This window comes from Mercenaria mercenaria, chromosome 11 (assembly GCF_021730395.1).
Source record: "Mercenaria mercenaria strain notata chromosome 11, MADL_Memer_1, whole genome shotgun sequence".
NCBI lineage: Eukaryota > Metazoa > Mollusca > Bivalvia > Venerida > Veneridae > Mercenaria > Mercenaria mercenaria.
This window is the reverse complement of record NC_069371.1, coordinates 79,563,937-79,585,147: the sequence shown is the minus strand read 5'-3', so window position 1 is coordinate 79,585,147 and position 21,211 is coordinate 79,563,937. Positions and strand designations below refer to the sequence as shown.

At 34.3% G+C, this 21,211-nt stretch overlaps 1 protein-coding gene across 16 annotated transcripts in view; it reads left to right on the top strand.

Moving 5' to 3' along the window:
* The window catches only part of LOC123532297 (5'-AMP-activated protein kinase subunit gamma-1-like), a 416,776-nt gene that overhangs the window by 206,306 nt on the left and 189,259 nt on the right, over positions 1 to 21,211 (top strand). The window contains exon 1 of one of the 16 annotated variants that reach the window (XM_053517873.1): positions 20,207 to 20,880. The exons of 14 other annotated variants lie outside the window; for them this stretch is intronic. In XM_053517873.1, coding sequence (XP_053373848.1) covers positions 20,806 to 20,880 — 75 coding nt within the window. In that variant the 5' untranslated portion in view covers positions 20,207 to 20,805. Of the gene's footprint in view, positions 1 to 20,206; positions 20,881 to 21,211 lie in introns of those variants that run through there. One more of the 16 variants, XM_053517869.1, reaches the window with a different exon arrangement.

The following is a 21,211-nucleotide window of genomic DNA, read 5'->3' as shown; positions in this document are numbered from 1 at the left end:
ATGGATCAAAATGATCTAGGTATAGCATCCCCCTTAGATCAAAGTTTGTCTCTATGTAAACCAGCATCAACTTTAGTTGTGACTCTAGGTGTAGCAGCTTCCACTTGGATCATACTCTGTCTGTAGATTCGAAATCTTGTTATCTTCCCTTTGATCAATCGTGGCTGACATTTCAAGACTTAAGCAAATAAATGTCTTTGAATTGAGTGTGTTTACAATGTGAAAATCCACAATTTCAAACTATTTTCGGAAGATTTTCTGTCTGTTTTAAACAGAGGTTTTACTTGGTGGTGAATATTTCCAGAAGAATTGGCTAACAGAAAGCATAGGCTGTGGAATCATGTTTGGTCCAATGACTTAATAATGTACAGGTATTTAAAAACTTGGAATGGGTGTTGACAGTGAACTTAATGGTTGAACACATTTCTGTTAAAAGGTTTCTGTTGTATTCAGTGTCTTGATTCAGTCAGCTTTTACAGTTACATGGGAACTTTCTGGTCTAGCCATGTGTGTTGACCTGTAATTTGAGAAAACGTTTTGTTAGGTCAACATCTGCTTGGGTTTCTCCAAAACTTGGTATTAAAGATTTTAACAAATTCTTTCTGAGCATGTAAGACTTTGCTCTTTTAGCGTTTTGACAGCATGATAAAATGCTTCTGTAGCCTAGAAGCTGAGCAGCCATTGACAAGACTTTTTAGTGCAGAAGGTCATGGGTTTACACCCAGATTGTGTTATACCAAATACATGAAAAATTGTCTATGTGAACAAGCTAAATTGATCTAGCTTTTCCATATCCATATCAAATGTTGGAAAGCATGTGCTGTTACTTAAAAACATATGCTAAATTTTGCTGTAATTTGTTTCTGACAGGAGCTTCTCCATTATTTAACAGGAAAGTCAGTATGATTTATGTAAATGTTTCTTTGTCTTAGGAAGATTCTTATAAAGATTTATAGAAACCCAACATTTGTAGAAACATTATGTATGTAAACAACTTATGTTTTGTGTGACTATGATTGAGCTGCTGTAGGTTATTGGGAAATTATTACCTTAGACTTGGCACATAAATATTGTTGCTGTTCCAGAAGTCAGAAACATTACAGCGTAACCAGTGATGTATTAGTTTCTTAATAGAACAAAAATATCAGCTATAAAAATGTTTCATCAGAACTGAATACATAAATATCAAGTTATTTTTAGGAAAAACAAGGAGAAACTGAAAGAAAAGAATACCTGAATGATTTAGTTGAGGCAGGAGAAGCTCAAGTCAAACATGAAAGGTTTCTAAGTCAAAAGAAGCCCAGAAAAAATACACAGTCTGCAACAGCTGTTTGTAAGGCAAATATTTTATCCCTGCAAGTTGTTTGCAATTATTTTTGTATACAGTATTATTCTTTAAGGTAGTTCTGCACGTTTGATAAACCAGAAGTGATGGCATAACGTCATTTTTCCGGAAAACGTAGAATAAAGCCAGGATTCGGCGTACGGAAATGAAAATCATTTTATGAATTAATGGCAACCCGTGAGTAAATGTATTTCAATGGCATTGTTACTATTTCTCTAAAGTTAATATATGATATCAAAACATCTGTGACGTTTAAATAATTTAAAATGTCTTAAATTGTCTTGAAATGTGCGGTTCACTTTAAGTTTTGGTCAAATAGCTCAAAAATAAGCACATGGACCTATACATTTTATTTTACCATATTATAGACCATATATTTATTTACGACTGTGAGAAGTTTCATTAAAATCTACATTGTAGAAAAATTTCTATTGACGAAAATGATATGAAAGATGTAATTTACCCATAGACTCCCATTATGAAAAAATGCGTGAGGTCCAAATATTTCAAATCAGTCTAGCAAAAAATCAAGCACACGACTCTATGATTTTTATTTGTTGAATTTTTTAAGTATATTCTGAAGTTTTGAAAAATCAGGGTTTAATCAAATTCTACATTGTAGAAAATTTTTCGATCCAAACGTGCAGAACTACCTTAAATCTGATCAAATATGAATGTGGTTTCATTTGAGATACTGGAAGCTTGACCATTGTCACTTGTGCACTTAGAGCTCATGTTGTAATAAATGTCATACCAAATTCACCCTTAGCATGCTAGATAAATTGTCGTCTGCTGGAAATGTCGTCTGCTAAAATTGTAAAGTTCATTCAATTTGCTCCAAAATTGGAAGAAATATTGTCAGAGTAGCAAACAGCTTGGAACCTGATCAGACGCCGATTTAATCGGCGTCTGATCTGGTTCCAAGCTGTTTGCAAAGGCTGTTAAATTCGCCTGCAGCAGCCTAAGGGTTAAGAGAACAAAATGTTATAGAAAGCTGAAGTCGGTCACAAATACATGAAGCGCTTTTCCTTCAAAATTGCTGGACTTTTCTAAAACGTAGCACATGTTTATTAGTATCATTATTGACTTATTCTTGTCAAAAAGTAGGCGAATCTCTGAAATTGTTTGTTGAAGCATTATGGTGCCACAAGACCGGTCACTGTATTTTCTATATGTGGGAGTCACTGAAAGTACACTGGGCAGACTGCCATGTAGAAAACTTTGTGTAACATCAACATGACAGTTGTGGAGTTGTCTTATATTATATCAGTGTCACCTGCAAAAGCATTTTGCAACACAACAATCAACACGTATCCTGGTGAATATGGAGTGCAGGAGGTGGTGGGTTCGATCCCTGGCCGCGTCATACCAAAGATGTAAAAAAATGGTACTAGTAACTTCCTCGCTTGGCACCCAGCATTAAGAGGTTGTACTAGGACTGGTCAGCCTGGTGTCAGTATAATGTGACTGGATGGGATATCATGTCACGTGTCTATGGCGAGATATTCCAATGAGGCAGCACTATAAAGTTGGGCATTGTGCGCAGTCTGCCCAGTGTTTGTCGGGAAAAAGCTTTAAGCTAATGTTTTTAGCTCGACTATTCAAAGAATAGTCTAGCTATTCTACTCACCCTGGCGTCGGCGTCGGCGTCGGCGTCGGCGTCACACCTTGGTTAAGTTTTTGCATGCAAGTACATACAGCTATCATTTAAAGGCATATAGCTTTGAAACTTATTTATTCTTTTTCTAGGTCAATTACCAACCTCACTGGGTCAAGTTCCATAACTCTAACATGTATTTTGAGCAAATTATGCCCCCTTTTGGACTTAGAAAATTCTGGTTAAAGTTTTACATGCAAGTTACTATCTCCAAAACTAATGCAGATATTGAATTGAAACTTCACATGTGTCTTCGGGGTTATAAAACTAGTTGATAGCACCAAGTCCCATAACTCTGACCTTCATTTTGGCCAAATTATGCCCCCTTTTGGACTTAGAAAATTCTGGTTAAAGTTTTGCGTGCAAGTACATACAGCTATTACTAAAAGGCATATAGATTTGAAACTTATTTTTTCTTTTTCTAGATCAATTACCTACCTCACTGGGTCAAGTCCCATAACTCTGGCATGTATTTTGGCCAAATTATGCCCCTTTTGGACTTAGAAAATTCTGGTTAAAGTTTTGCGTGCAAGTACATACAGCTATTACTAAAAGGCATATAGATTTGAAACTTATTTTTTCTTTTTCTAGATCAATTACCTACCTCACTGGGTCAAGTCCCATAACTCTGGCATGTATTTTGGCCAAATTATGCCCCCTTTTGGACTTAGAAAATTCTGGTTAAAGTTTTGCGTGCAAGTACATACAGCTATTACTAAAAGGCATATAGATTTGGAACTTATTTATTCTTTTTCTAGATCAATTACCTACCTCACTGGGTCAAGTTCCATAACTCTTAACATGTATTTTGAGCAAATTATGCCCCCTTTTGGACTTAGAAAATTCTGGTTAAAGTTTTACATGCAAGTTACTATCCCCAAAACTAATGCAGATATTGAATTGAAACTTAACATGTTTCTTCGGGGTTATAAAACTAGTTGATAGCATCAAGTCCCATAACTCTGATATGTCCCCTTTTGAACTTAAAACTCTTTTGATATTTAACATTTTGGGTAATAATTTCCAGCTTCTGTGACAATATTTCGAATAGTCGAGCTTGGCTGTCTTATGGACAGCTCTTGTTGTTATATATAGTATCCGACGTTAAATAAAGTTTCTTGTATCTTGTATCACTGCTACAAGTAGACACTGTCGTTTATATGATTGAAAAATTGTCGAAAAAGACATTAAACTGGAACACACAATCCTGGTGAATATGTTCATGATTTAACAATGTTAGGATGTTGACAAACTTTGAGCACACAAAACGAATGGTCTTGCACTCTGGGGATCACAACTGACAACTTCACAGTTGACATTTTCCCCTAGGAAGACCAGACTGCGTGACAGCATCAAAATGGTACTGATGAAGCTGCGAGTGCCATATAAAAATATCTGAGCATGCTCTGAAGTTATCTTCTATCCAGGAAAGTTTGAATGTTGATAAATAAACTCCAGGAAACCTTAAATTGACATCAGTCATTAACAGTCTTACAGAGATAGATCAATCTACCATAAAAGCCTCTCTGATATAGCTTTTTCTTCTGATTTCTTTCTGACATTATTGCACTTGCTCTTCAGAGATAAGCCACAGTAAAAAAAAAAAAAAAAAAAAAAAAAATGGAGATAAAGTTGATCAAGTACTTGGATATATTGTTTTAGAAATGGAAAGGATTATGCAACCCGTGTTATCAGTGCATATTATTGAAGTGATTTCATTTGATTAACTGTGATAGTCAATGATTATTTTAGTGATATAATAGTGTGGTGAAGTTAGGGGAGATCACTATAGAAACAGCAAGATATCAGTGGTGAAACAATTGTAAAACAAATCTGATAATACCCGATTACAGATTCTCTGATTGTGTGATTGAGAAAAATCTCTTGATATTTTAATGGAAAAAAAGCAGGATATTGTTGTGGAATATTTTAAGGAGATTTTATAGCAGGTTTTTTAAGTGAGAGAATGTAATGAAATATTCTGGGATATTTTATAGGAGGATTTTACAGTGAGAGAAATTCAAGTTATGAAATAAACCTGTGACTTTATTCATTGTGAAGGAAAATATAAAGACTTTGGTTGCAAGTTAATAATAACAGCTGATTTGTTTTATGAGAATTTTGTCATTGGTAGTTACCGACTTTCCTGGAACAACAAACTTTAAAGCCATAAAGTGTAGTTAGAAAGCTCTGCTTAGGAAGCATGGCACATTAAATTATGTTTCAGCAGATATTTTATATTCTGTTGTGGAATAAGAAAATAATTGGAATGGCTGGTCTTGTTTGTTATATTTTAGAGGTTAGATGCCAATACTATTCAAGGAAATTTTCTTGATAATGCTGTCAAATAAATATTGAAAATGTCAGAATTTTAAACTATATTTAGATATAGGTGCTATATTTGATATTTGCCTGTTTTGTAGAAAACACATAATGAGTTTTAATTACTTAAAGGTGAGGTAAAAACTTACATCAGCCGATAAATATCATTCTTGTAATAGATCTGACCAGAAGCTTGACAACACAGAACTGACAAATATATATTTGACAGGGGATATACTAATTTAAAGAATTTATTTGTTTTCTCATATTTCTGTTACAAATACTGATAGATGTCTGAGAGCTTGGTTAAATTGATTACTGAGGAGACAAACATCAGTTTTCGTTTTCTTTTATGCAATTATGTGCCGTCTGCTGTAACCCATAGCCAAGTCACTCAGTAGTAGGTCATTGAGGAAAACTGAAATATAGAGACACGTGCAGTATAACGCAAAAATAAAGAGAATTATATGAACCAATTTAGTTTTAAGCCAAGAAAGAAATATAAGGAATTGGCTCTAGGAAAGTCTGGCAAAACGGCGTTAAACTCAAAACAAACAAACAAAAGTCTGGCCTTCATTCCAAGCTTCTGCTGACTCTGAGTAGAAAAGTTAATACTGAGTTATCTCTCTTTGTTACCTGTTTTGAAGTTACCTCCCTTTAATACTTACTGTTTAAACTTGTAAACATTTATTCTATAAAAAGATAAAAAAAAAAAAAAAACATCTGCTTCACTGTATGTATCACTGCTAGGTAGAATTTATAGTAGAACACCTGTAAGTTTTCAAATTACCTCCCTTTAACACCTTTAAAAAAAATAAACAGCAGCTCTGTTACAATCTAAATTACATCTGTACTAGATAGAATTAAATAATGTATATGTAACAAACAGCATGAAAGCTCCTGATGTTACTCTGCATTAAGTGTAAACTGATTGATCTTGCTGAAACATTAAGATGCAGGCACTTGCATTCCCTTACCCTGCTAAATTTCAAAAACGGACTGGTCCATCATTCAATTTAGGCAGTACCACTTACTGTTCAAAGGGGTGTTCACTGAAAATTTACTGACTGAATGACGAACAGTGCAGATCTTGATCAGACTGCACGAATGTAATCCTGATTTGCATGAACCGCCTCGATAGCCTAGTGGTAGAGCGTCTGCTTCAAGTGCAGGAGGTCGTGGGTTCGATCCCCGGCTGCGTCATACCAAAGACGTGAAAAATGGTACCAGTAGCTCCCTTGCGTGGCACTCAGCATTAAAAGGGAATTTGGCCTCTTCTCTCATACCCTCGTGGCAATGGATTTCATCAGGAATGAGGTGTCGAGAGTGATTAATATAAGTTGTAGAACTTCCTTCACAATTGACCTAAAATAAGTTATGTATAAACTAGATCTGCACTGTTTGCAAAGGCAGAATCAATCATGTCAAGCATGATAAGGATTAAATGCTGTTTTCGATCAGTACTTCAGGTTCTGATTCACAGCCAGTCTGTTCCTCATGACAACATAGATCACGAATCACATGTGTGTGGAATAACTTCAGAACAAATTCAAGGTGACAAGGCTCATTGCTTTCTATCCAGCGTTCAGTTCACTTTCTTTTTGCACTGTACACTTCTTTGCATTTCCACCAAATTGTACTCAACTATATTATGTATACAGAGAACTGTCCTTGCCAAAACATTGGCATATGTGTCCATGTCCACACCTTGATTAAAGTTTTGATACCCTTTTTAGCTCACCTGAACCAAAGGTTCAGTGTGAGCTATTAGTATAGAGTGGATGGTCCGTCGTCCATCATCAATCGTGCACATTTTTACTTAAACATCTTCTCCTCTGAAACTATTGGTCAGAATAACACCAAATTTGGTCTGTAGCATCCTGGTGAGGCCCTCTATCAAATTTGTTCAAATGGGGGCATTTGGCCCCTTTTAGGGGCCGCTAGAGCTAAAAATAGAAAAATCTTTAAACGACTTCTTCTCATGAACTGCTTGATTGATCTTCGTCAAACCTAGTCTGTAGCATCACTATAAGGTCTTCTCCCAATTTTGTTCGAAGGGGGCACTTGGCCCCTTTCTAAGGGGCCGCTAGAGCTAAAAATAGAAAAACCTTGAAACAAATTCTTCTCATGAACTGCTTGATGGATCTTCATCAAACTTGGTCTTTAGCATGATTATATGGTCCTCTATGAAATTTGTTCAAATGGGGGCACTTGGCCCCTTTTAGGGGCCGCTAGAGCTAAAAATAGAAATACCTTTAAACAACTTCTTCTCATGAACCGCTTGATAGATCTTCATCAAACTTGGTCTTTAGCATTGTTATATGGTCCTCTCCCAATTTTGTTCTAATGGGGGCACTTGGCCCTTTTAGGGGCCTCTAGAGCTAAAAATAGAAAAACCTTAGAGCTAAAAATAGAAGTACTAAAAAATGTTATAAACAACTTCTTCTCATGAACCCTTTGATGGATTTTCATCAAACTTGGTCTGTAGCATCATTATAAGGTCCTTTCTCAAGTTTGTTCAAATGGGGGCATTTGGCCTCTTTTAGGGGCTGTTAGGGCTAAAAATAGAACTTCTTCTCATGAACTGCTTGATGGATCTTCATCAAACTTGGTCTGAAGCATCATTGTATGGTCCTCTCCCAAGTTTGTTCAAATAAGGGCATTGGCCCCTTTAAGGGGTCGCTAGAGCTAAAAGTAGAAATACCTTTAAACAACTTCTTACCATGCACCGCTTGATAGATCTTTATTAAACTTAGTCTGTGGCATCATTATATGGTCCTCTCCCAGGTTTGTTCACGCTAGAGCTAAAAATAGAAATACCTTTTAAACAACTTCTTATCATGAACTGCTTGATGGATCTTCATCAAACTTGCTATGTAGCATAATTATATGGTCCTCTCCCAAGTTTGTTCAAATGGGGGTACTTGGCCCCTTTTAGGGGCCGCTAGAGCTAAAAATAGAAATACTTTTAAAAGTCTTTTTAATTCAAATTTTTAAAAAAAAAATTAAATTCTTTTTTAGATTTAATACTTTGTCACAAGCAAGATCTAATTAGGTCAAAGTCGGCCTCAGGTGAGCGACTTACGCCCACTTGGGCCTCTTGTTCTGGTAAATAAATTGCTTCAGACTTAAATTGATATTCCTCATCATCACTCACATCGTATGATGTAAGGGCCATTAAACTCTCGTACCAATATTTCATATGTCCTCCTTTTATATTCTCAGGCTAAAGCTTTTGTGCAGCTCTCACACTGTCCCTATTGAACATTGACATGCTAACAATAGGTCCTGTAATTCTTTTAGATGAAAGCAACTATGTAAATTGCTGTGGTATCACTTAAATTAGGACTGTACTTGTTTCTTAATTGTCACTCTAAAATGGATGGCTCATGCTAGTTTGGAAGCACATTTATTTCCGAAACCCAAGCAACCCTTCACAAAAAGCCGCTAGGTCATGTGCAGGTTTTTTTTTGGTCGTTTTTATATCCGTTATTTGGCTATAATTCCCAATGCCAAAAAGTATGTATTTTTCCCAGAGTGAGTGCAAAAATTCCCAATCTACATTCTGAATAAAATTTCATAAAAATTGCACAAACATTGACCAAATTATGGACAATTTTGTAATGGTAGTATGTTAAAGAGGTTGCACAATGTGATACAAGTGTATGAGAGAGAGAGCTTAAACTGTAATCCTTACTATATCCTATGGGACTAAATATTTCCCAATTCGGAACATTTACGCGTCAAAATTCCCAATTTTGGGGGTAAAGGCTATGCAAGAAACAAAACACTGATTTGATAGAGAGTTTTGTAAACAAAAATTCAGGTATATTGTAAATACATTAAATACTTACAATTTTGACAATATTTTCAGTAGCTGTAGAACTTGAACGTTTCTAGCTGATGGTGAAGTTTATTTTAAGAAAGAAAATATTTAACTGGTTTAATTAGAAGTGCCAATTTTATCTCGATGCGGACCTTATCTCAACAACCGACTTTATCTCAACAACCGTAGAGATTTTACCAATTTCAGATATCAAGAGAAATGTATTCCATGCAACAGCAGGTCTTATGATTAAAATTGTTGAGTCCTCTAGGGTTTTGAGCGTTGCAAATATTATTACATTGCCAAGAAAATTTCAGAAAAACAACAGACAAAAGTTACTGAGGACCAAGGCTTACTCATAGAACAGTCAGCTCTGGCACACAAGCTTTTGCTTTTCCAGTGAGGGTATATCATTTGATTTGATGAAAGGCTCCATTTTCTTCTTTGGTTGAAATCATAACTACCTACACAGCGGAAACAAAATAACATACGAGAAGATAAACTCTTAATACAATAAGGAAATTTTGAATATAATTAATAAATTTTGTTCTGTCTTGGAATCCACTTCAAAATTTCATTTTGTTTGCGGAAACAATGTTTAAAAGAGTTTCTAATTTAATATTTGAAAGCATATTGGTGTATTGTTCAGGATGTAAATTTGATTAACTGGAAGAATTAAGTGAATTTATGATGCTATAATGGGCTTGGCATTTTAAACAAGCTACTTGATAACCAATTAAAACGATATTAGTGATGCTATGCCAGGCTTTTATTTTTGAAATGCTAGTGTTCCAAGTTCAGTGGCACCAAAGTACAATTTCTATTGACTTTGCATAATTATTGCCTTAACTCTTAGCCTGCTGCAGGCGAATTTAACAGCCTTTGCAAACAGCTTGGAACCAGATCAGACGCCGATTAAATCGGCGTCTGATCAGGTTCCAAGCTGTTTGCTACTCTGACAATATTTCTTCCAATTTTGGAGCAAATTGAATGAACTTTACAATTTTAGCAGACGACATTTCCAGCAGACGACAATTTATCTAGCATGCTAAGGGTTAATTAGTGGCATAGTTATAATGTTTGGGGTCATATAAGGACTTTCCAAAAAAATTTACAACATTAATGATCTTAGGTCAGGTGCTCTGTATTCCTGTTTTTAGTCAGTTGTCCCAACAAAAAGGAAAAAATTTGAAATTGCTGTAAGCTTTTCTTTAATAACTATTGGATTATCTCCCTTTTTGTACTTTAACTTGGACAGTCACTAAAAGGGATGCTCAGGTACTTTGTCAAATAAATAGATTAAAGAAATATATCCATGATCCTGACCAGACTGCACAGATGCTGGTCGCAAACGCACTATGTTGGTTGTTCTCATGGTGCGGCTCATTTCTATAATAATTTCAAGGATTTTATTTGTTTTCCAACACCACAGTGGTGGATTATGGTTGTTTTTGAGAGTGCACTCCTGTTTCGTTGTGTGTCATAAATCACTGACAGTAAAATGAATATATTGCATGTTATATTTGCTAAGTGATTATAAGGTCACATGCCTTTGTGTGAAAAGTGCCAATACATTCTAATAGTTCTTGATAAATGTGTGCTCTGCATGGATTAAGTGTGAAACTGAGAGATAAGAGTTAAATGTGAACAAGTTTGATTAAATGAAATGCGTCACACGATTATATTTTTCATTTTAATGGAATTTCAAGAAGCAGTGATTATTTTAACTTAGAACTATGGATTGATCTATATGGTGTATTTCGTTTGAATTTTTAGCTCACTTGAGCACAAAGTGCTCAAGGTGAGCTTTTGTGATCGCCCTGTGTCTGTCGTCCGTCTGTCGTCGTCGTCAACAATTTGACTGTTAACACTCTAGAGGTCACAATTTTGGCCCAAACTTAATGAAACTTGGTCAGAATGTTATCCTCAATAAAATCTTGGACAAGTTCAATATTGGGTCATCTGGGGTCAAAAACTAGGTCACCAGGTCAAATCAAAGGAAAAGCTTGTTAACACTGTAGAGGCCACTTTTATGACTGTATCTTCATGAAATTTTGTCAGAATGTTAATCTTGATGATCTCAAGGTCCAGTTTGAATCTGGGTCATGTAGGGTCAAAAACTAGGTCACCAGGTCAGATCAAAGGAAAAGCTAGTTAACACTTTAGAGGCCACATTTATGACCATATCTTAATGAAACTTGGTCAGAATGTTAATCTTGATGATTTATAGGTCAATTTCAAATCTGGGTCAGGTGGAGTTAAAAACTAGGTCACTAGGTTAAATCAAAGGAAAAGCTTGTTAACACTCTAGATGTCACATTTATGACTATCTTCATGAAACTTTGTCAGAATGTTAATCTTGTTGATCTTAGGGTCAAGTTCGAAACTGGGTCATGTGGGGTCAAAAACTAGGTCACTGGGTCAAATCAAAGGAAAAGCTAGTAAACACTCTAGAGGTCACAAGTTTGGCCCAATCTTAATGAAACTTAGTCAGAATGTTACCCTCAATAAAATCTTGGACGAGTTCGATATTGGGTCATCTTGGATCAGAAACTAGGACACCAGGTCAAATTAAAGGAAAAGCTTGTTAACACTGTAGAGGCCAGATTTATGACTGTATCTGGGTCATGTCGGGTCAAAAACTAGGTCCCTGGGTCAAATCTAGGGAAAAGCTAGTTAACACTTTACAGGCCACATTTATGCCATATCTTAATGAAACTTGGTCAGAATGTTAATCTTGATGATCTTTAGGTCAATAGGTCAGGTGAGCGATACAGGGCCTTCATGGCCCTCTTGTTTTAAGGATGTTAAAGACTTTGCCTCCTCTGTAAAGGCTATTACACAATTGACTTCCTCTGTGAAGGGTTTAACATAATTGACTACCTTTTTGAAGTCTGCTACACAATTGACTTCCTCTATGAAGGCTGTTACATAATTGATTCCCACTATGAAGACTGTTACACAATTGACTTCCTCTATGAAGGCTGTTTCATAATTTACTTCCTCTATGAAGGCTGTTACATAATTGATTCCCACTATGAAGACTGTTACACAATTGACTTCCTGTATGAAGGCTGTTACATAATTAATTCCTCTATGAAGGCTGTTACATAATTTACTTCCTCAATGGAGGTTGTTACACAACTGACTTCCTCTATGAAGACTGTTACACAATTGACTTCTTCTATGAAGTTTTAGTGCTTTTTACATATATTTTCAGGCTAAAGTTTTAGTGCAGCTCTCACATTGTCCCTATAACATTGATGTGCTAACAATAGGTCCTGTAATTCTTTTAGATGAAAGCAACTATGTAAATTGCTGATTACGACTGTCCTTGTTTCTTAATTGTCACTCTAAAATGGATGGCTCATTCTAGTTTGGAAGCACATTTATTTCCAAAACCCAAGAACCCTTCACAAAAAGCCACTAGTTCATGTGCAGGTTTTTTTTTTTAGTCATTTTTATATCCGTTATTTGGCTATAATTCCCAGTGCCAAAAAGTATGTATTTTTCCCAAAGTGAGTGCAAAAATTCCCAATCTACATTCTGAATAAAATTTCATAAAAATTGCACAAACATTGACCAAATTATGGACAATTTTGTGATGGTAGTATGTTAAAGAGGTTGCACAATGTGATACAAGTGTATGAGAGAGTGCTTAAACTGTAATCCTTACTATATCCTATGGGACTAAATATTTCCCAATTTATGCATTCCCAATTTTTGGGGTATAGGCTATGCAAGAAACAAAACACTGATGTGCAAATTTGTAAGTGCAATCCCCAGGACAATTTGATAGAGAGTTTTGTAATTATTGTAAATACATTAAATACTTTAGGGCTTGAATGTTGGGATCCTGGAAAACCTGGGATGGGCTCATGGGATGGGCTCGTGGGATGGGATGGGATGGGCTCAAGGACATGGGCTGAACTTATTTGCCCCTAAAATTTTCTCAGATTCTCGAAGGTTTCTTAAGGTGAACAGTTCTCTATAAAATAAATGATACTTCTGGGAATTCATGCCATACTGTCAATAAGATCTGGTCGAGAGTAACAAAATGGGTTAATGTCTTATAACAGTAACTACATTTTCTTATTATTGTTATCATTATTGTTGTTAATTCTCTTGATCCAGTCAGTAGTACACTTAATAAAACAGTAATAATTCTAAAGTAATATTATGAAAAATAAAAACATGTAGAACAGTAATAATTTTAAAGTAGTATTATGAAAATTAAAAAATATATACTTCTTGCATGTGTATTTATATGTGATACCTTTATGAAATAAAAGTAGACTTATATAGCGGAAGAAATGTATTTGAATATTATCAAAACAAAACAATTAGGTATAATGAAGAATTATGAAGATAAAGGGTAGAATTACATGTATATATGTCACAGGGAGAAAAATGATGAATTCAGCAGTTGACCTCTAACCCAAGTCAGAGAATGAACCTACAACATTAAGTTTGTTGAGAGAAAATATGAAATGGAACTTATGAAAAATCAGTTCTGAAGAAAAGTTACTGAAAATAGAAAGAAAACAATAATTGACGAATTTCAATATAAAAAGATGACAGAAATGAATTTAATATATTAGAAATATTATAACATATGAAAAGGGAGATTCTCAAACATGCCGCAATTTTCAATTTATTGGAAATATACTTTGATGTTTACATTAACACAAAGTGGACAATAAATGACCCATATTTTGTTCCAAATAATTGCGTTTTATTTCTACTTGTCATAAAAAAGATGTTTACATTAACACCAAGTGGACAATAAATGATTATATTTTGTTCAAAATAATTGCCCTTTTTTTTTTTTTTTTTTTTTTTTTTTTTTTTTACTTTAATAATAAAAAATGATGTTTACATTAACACCAAGTGGACAATAAATAATTATATTTTGTTCAAAATAATTGCTTTTTTGCTTTACTTATGATAAAAAATACAGTCCATAAATTTTTCATCACTTATACCACTTATATTGGAACCGTAGAAGTACATTCTAACAAGTTAGAGGACTAAGTGTTGGTATTTTCTTTTTTGTTTCCCTTCTTGGCAGCCAATACAGAGTGAGTCTCACTCTGGGAATTGTAATTACAGGCAATGTCCCTGTTATCCTTAGCTGACCTCTCAATTGCCCAGTTGAACTTATAAATTCATGCACCTCACTATATATTTCTCTGACCTTGGGCCCACGATCCCATGACCTTCAGCCCATCCCATCCCATCCCATGAGCCCATCCCACGAGCCCATCCCAGGTTTTCCAGGCTGCCTTGAATGTTTCTAGCTGATGGTGAAGTTTATTTTAAGAAAGAAAATATTTAATTGGTTTAATTAAGAATTAAGTGCCAATTTTATCTCTGTGACGACCTTACCTCAACAACCGACTTTATCGACTTTATCGACTTTATCGCAACAACCAGTAGAGATTTCACCAATTTCAGATATCAAGAGAAATGTAGAGGTCTTTTGATTAAAATTGTTGAGTTCTCTAGGGTTTTGAGCAATGCCAGTCATGCAAATATTATTATAATTTCCAAGAAAATTACAGAAAAACAACTTAGGACCCCAGCTCACTCATAGAATAGTCATGCAGCTCTGGCACACAAGCCATTGCTTTTCAAGTGAGGGTATATCATTTAATTTGATGAACTATAGGTTGGCTGAAATCAAAACTACCTACACAGCGGAAACAAAATAACATACAAGAAGATAAACTCTTAATACAATAAGGAAATTTTGAATATAATTAATAAATTTTGTTCTGTCTTGGAATCCACTTCAAAATTTCATTTTGTTTGCGGAAACAAGGTTTAAAAGAGTTTCTAATTCAATATTTGAAAGCATATTGGTGTATTGTTCAGGATGTAAATTTGATTAACTGGAAGAATTAAGTGAATTTATGATGCTATAATGGGCTTGGCATTTTAAACAAGCTACTTGATAACCAATTAAAACACTATTAGTGATGCTATTCCAGGCTTTTATTTTTGAAATGCTAGTATTCCAAGTTCAGTGGCACCAAAGTACAATTTCTACTGGCTTTGCATAATTATTGCCTTAATTAGTGGCATAGTTATAATGTAGAACTTTCAAAAAAATTTTACATTAATGATCTTGGGTCAGGTGCTCTGTATTCCTGTTTTTAGTCAGTTGTCCCAACAAAAAGGAAAAAATTTGAAATTGCTGTAAGCTTTTCTTTAATAACTATTGAATTATCTCCCTTTTTGGCTCATTTCTATAATAATTTTTTATTTCAAGGATTTTATTTGTTTTCCAACACCACAGTGGTGGATTATGGTTGTTTTTGAGAGTGCACTCCTGTTTTTCGTTGTGTGTCATAAATCACTGACAGTAAAATTAATATATTGCATGTTATATTTGCTAAGTGATTATAAGGTTACATGCCTTTGTGTGAAAAGTGCCAATACCTTCTGATAGTTCTTGATAAATGTTTGCTCTGCATGGATTAAGTGTGAAACTGAGAGATAAGAGTTAAATGTGAACAAGTTTGATATAAACAAAACATTAAATGAAATGCTTCACGCGATTATATTTTTCATTTTAATGGAATTTCAAGAAGCAGTGATTATTTTAACTTAGAACTATGGATTGATCTATATGGTGTATTTCGTTTGAATTTATAGGTTTGCTTTCTTGAATAACAAGGCAAGCAATTACAAGGGTTAAATTATTTTCAAGGATTACAAGAGTGTGAGATTCGAAAAAGAATTCATTGATAGGGAATTATAATGTAGTTTTGACTTTTGTCGGCTCTCGAACCATTTTATAAAATATGATTATGGAAGGCTATATATGTATGATTGCTCCTATGTGAAGGTTGTTCCATGATTGGCTTTTCATTTGAAGGATATTTTATGGTCAGCTTCAATTTTTCTATTTTTTCTGTAATTCACTTCCTGTATTTAAGGGCTGTTACGTAATTGACATCCTCTATAGAGGTTGTTACATGATTGATTTCCTCTATGAAGGCAGTTACATAAATGACTTCCTCTGTTAAAAAGCAGTTACAGAATGATCTTCCATTTCGAAGGAGGGTACATAATCGACTTTCTCTATGAAGGCTGTTTACAAAAATTACTTCCTCAGTGAAGGCTGTTACATAAATGACTTTCTCTGTGAAGGCTGTCACATAATTGACTTTCTCTGTGAAGGCTGTTACATAATTGACTTTCTCTATGAAGGCTGTTTACATAAATGTCTTCCTCAGTGAAGGCTGTTACATAAATGACTTTCTCTGTGAAGGCTGTTACATAATTGACTTTCTCTATGAAGGCTGTTTACATAAAGAACTTCCTCAGTTAAGGCTGTTACATAAATGACTTTCTCTGTGAAGGCTGTTACATAAATGACTTCCTCAGTGAAGGCTGTTACATAATTGACTTTCTCTGTAAAGGCTGTTTACATAAATGACTTCCTCAGTGAAGGCTGTTACATAAATGACTTTCTCTGTGAAGGCTGTCACATAATTGACTTTCTCTGTGAAGGCTGTTACATAATTGACTTTCTCTATGAAGGCTGTTTACATAAATGACTTCCTCAGTGAAGGCTGTTACATAAATGACCTTCTCTGTGAAGGCTGTTACATAATTGACTTTCTCTATGAAGGCTGTTTACATAAAGGACTTCCTCAGTGAAGGCTGTTACATAAATGACTTTCTCTGTGAAGGCTGTTACATAAATGACTTTCTCCATGAAGGCTGTTTACATAAAGGACTTCCTCAATGAAGGCTGTTGCATAATTGACTTTCTCTGTGAAGGCTGTTACATAAATGACTTTCTCTGTGAAGGCTGTTACATAAATGACTTTCTCTGTGAAGGCTGTTACATAAATGACTTTCTCTGTGAAGGCTGTTAAATAATTGACTTGCTCTGTGAAGGCTGTTTACATAAAAGACTTCCTCAGTGAAGGCTGTTACATAAATGACTTTCTCTGTAAAGGCTGTTACATAATTGACTTTCTCTGTGAAGGCTGTTACATAATTGACCTCTGTAAGGGTTGTTACACAATATACATCCTCTATAAAGGCTGTTACATAAATGACTTCCTCTAAGAAGGCTGTTACACAAATATTTACATTCGCCCTATTCTTTTCCATTGAAACTTTTGACGTTCATTTCGTATGAACAGCAAAAGGAAAGGCGCGAAAGTTACGTCATCGCTGCTTAGTGATAATCAACCGCTGTTTTGACAACGTCCGCGTATAGTCAGGGAGAACATTCCTTAGATGACGTCGCAGTTGTTCCGTCTGGCGAACAAAATGGCCGGGAAGCTGTTTTTTTAATGCTAAATGCTACAAATTATATGCAGTTCATAATATTGTATAGTTTACAAATGGAAAGGAAATATAATGTAAATATAAGAAATGAAAGTATTTTTTTCAGTGTTCATGCAAAATGAATAAAAGAATAGGATCGGCAAATTAAACATGAATCGCTAGAGCGATACATTGATTTGCCAATACTATTCTGTCGTTCATTTCGCATGAACACCGAAAAAAATCATTTCATTTCTTAATTGACTTCCTCTGTGAAGGCCGTTACATAATTGACTTCCTCTGTGAACGGTGTTACGTAATTGACTTCCTCTGTAAGGGTTGTTACACAATATACATCCTCTATGAAGGCTGTTATTTCAATGACTTCCTCTGTGAAGGCAGTTACACAATTGACTTCATGTATAAAAGCAATTGCAGAATTAACTTCCACTGTAAAGGCTATTATACAATTTACTTCCTCTATAAAGGCTGTTACATAATTCACTATGAAGACTGTTACATAACTGACTTCCTGTATGAAGGCTGTTACAATATTGACTTCCACTATGAAGGCTGTTACAATATTGACTTCCTCTATGAAAGTTGTTACAATATTGACTTCTTCTATGAAGGCTGTTACAATATTGACTTCCACTATGAAGACTGTTACATAATTGACTTCCTCTATGAAGGCTGTTACAATATTGACTTACACTATGAAGGCTGTTACAATATTGACTTCCTCGATGAAGGCTGTTACAATATTGACTTCCTCTATAAAGGCTGTTACATAATTGACTTCCTCTATGAAGGCTGTTACATAATTGACTTCCACTATGAAGGCTGTTACAATATTGACTTCCTCTATGAAGGCTGTTACAATATTGACTTCCTCTATGAAGGCTGTTACAATATTGACTTCCTCTATGAAAGCTGTTACAATATTGACTTCCTGTATGAAGGCTGTTACAATATTGACTTCCACTATGAAGACTGTTACATAATTTACTTCCTGTATGAAGGCTGTTACATAATTGATTCCCACTATGAAGACTGTTGCATAATTTACTTCCTCTAGGAAGGCTGTAACATAATTGACCTTCTTTATGAAGGTTGTTACATAATTGACTTCCTCTATGAAAAAAGTAGTTCTCGGTGATATATGACCATTTTGTGTCGATTCACCATAAAACCCAACTCAATTGACTTTCTCTATGAAGGCTGTTTAATAGACTTTTCTTGCTGGAGTAAAGCCATTACCAGTACATTTACACTGTCAAATATTCAGTTTATTTAGACAATAGAAATGCATATAATTATGTGCCTATAATCTTGGAGAAAATCTAAAAGAATATTTTACAGCTGCTATAGTCAGTATATAGGGAAAATAAAATCATGCTCAATATGATGTATAGAAACCGTTACAGGAAGTTAGTGACAACATTTGTTACACTACAAGATTTGTTACATTATCTCTGCTTGCATTTAGAATTCATTTATGAAATAACTTGAAATGAAGTTCCTGCAAAATGAATTATAGAATGATGACTGGCATATCCATTAGTTGTGCTAGCAATTTGTTCTTAATATATCAGTCATATTCGGTCACGCATTTTGCATGAGCTCTGGACAAAAAAACCCCACCTTAATATCATTCCTTTCTGTTTTAATAACAACAAAGTATGATGAGGATCACAAAATCATAATGAATTACTGATCTTTACAACCTACAATAGAACAGGAAACAAGTCTGAAAAAATAGTTCCTGATTTTAGTTTATTGAAGATACACATGTCTTTGAATCCAATAAAAATTGAATAGTCATGTTAATTCAGTTTTGATCTTTACCTTCAGAAAAAATTAATATCAGCTTTAACTGAAATATTATTTTGATATTTTGGTTGCAGATTTTGACAGATTTTTTTGTAGAATAACACAATTTGTTATATTCAGGGTAAACTGTTAGTACAGGGGGATGATCTGACATCCATCATCTAGTCTGGCTATCAACTAAATAATCTTTTTTATGTTTTTTGTTTTTGTTTATATGTTTTTTCTAATTTTCTACTTTTATGCTTTTACTATCCTGGCAAATTTCCTCTTAGCTCTCAGATTAACTATGTTTTGAGAATAAAAGGGACATAATTATACAAAATTTTAATAGCCTCAGAAGTAACATCTCCTGTTAACAAAACTTAAGATCTGGACACAGATTATTCCGTCATCCTGTATGAAAATTTTTACATTAGAATTATACCTTACTTTGTCTGTAGCATTATACTGGCATGGATCTTCTTCAGGTTTGTGTGACCCCTGCCATGCTAAAAATAGAAAAACCTTTAAACAATTTCTTCCTTTGAACCAACAAATAGATAGTGATTATTTATTATGATATTATGTTTGATACACAATGGGGAAATGAATAAGTACCTCTGCAAGTTTGAAATTGTCTTATATAAAAACTTACAAAGTTAAAAGGTAAAGGTCCTTGTCAGGTGAGCAACTTTGTCCCATTTGGGCCTCTTGTTCATGTTTTTTTTGTGAATGATTAGTCAGATCATGCATGCAGTTTCGTAGATAGGGTTGTCCTTGGTAGGGTTATCCTTGGTATAAGTGTGCCAATAAATACATAGCCGAGTGTAAATATTTTGCATTGAACAAAAAAATAGATACATAATAGCTCACAAAACATTAGAAATGACAGCCTGTTTCCCAGAAGCGCCAGGCATGTTTTCTGAAGAATATTAGAGGTGGAAAAGCGGAATTTCTAAAAGTAAACCAGTATTATCTATAAAGCATGCAATAAAGTGTTGCAGTGTGTGACTAAGAACACAATGAAAAAAACAATATGATGTACATTGAGATAGAGACAATTCATGTTTGGTAATAAGGAAGAATTAATGATCATCCATGCATTTGTGCAATTGGAAAATGGTAAACTTGTGCTCAAAGTTTGTCTAAGAATTATTAAATGTGACACTTCAAGTCTTCGTGAAGATATTGAAAGAAAAAATAATCAAGTTACAGTGATTTTCATTTGATTATGTAAAGTGGGTAATTGTGTGACAGTGATTTTTTCAAGGATAAAAATATGATTGATGCATAAAATAATTATGTGAGTGTGAATTTTTGAAGGATATTTAATGCATACAATGATTATGTGATAGTGATTTTCATGTGACTGTGAATTTTTCAAGGATAAAATTAATATAATTGATGCATAAAATGGTTATGTGACAGTGAATTTTTCAAGGATAAAATTAATATGATTGATGCATAAAATGCTTATGTGACAGTGAATTTTTCAAGGATATTTGATGCATAAAATGCTTATGTGACAGTGAATTTTTCAAGGATACTTTGATGCATAAAATGAAAAGGAAAATAGAGCTATGCTCATGCATGCATAGCGCCACACTCTCCTTCAAAGAAATCAAGGTAAGAGTGTTTTTTTTCTTCTTGTTTGTTTATTGATGTAAAGCTATTAATTATTATATTATTGATGGTAAAATAACCATTTGACGTTTAACAAAATCAGTATTTAATTTATTGGAATTAACAGAAATTGTTTAAAGAACATGTGATGGAGCTCTTTTTCTTTAGAATAACTCCTGCATTTGGTCAGTGTTGAAAAAAGTGAAAAGGGCTCAGTTTCTTTAAAGTCTTATGGTGTAGTAGGAGATATTGTTCTGGCAGTAGAAAAAGTTGAAGAACTTATTTCACTCTGTGCACTGAGATCAAAGTCATATTCATGATCATTAACAGGAGA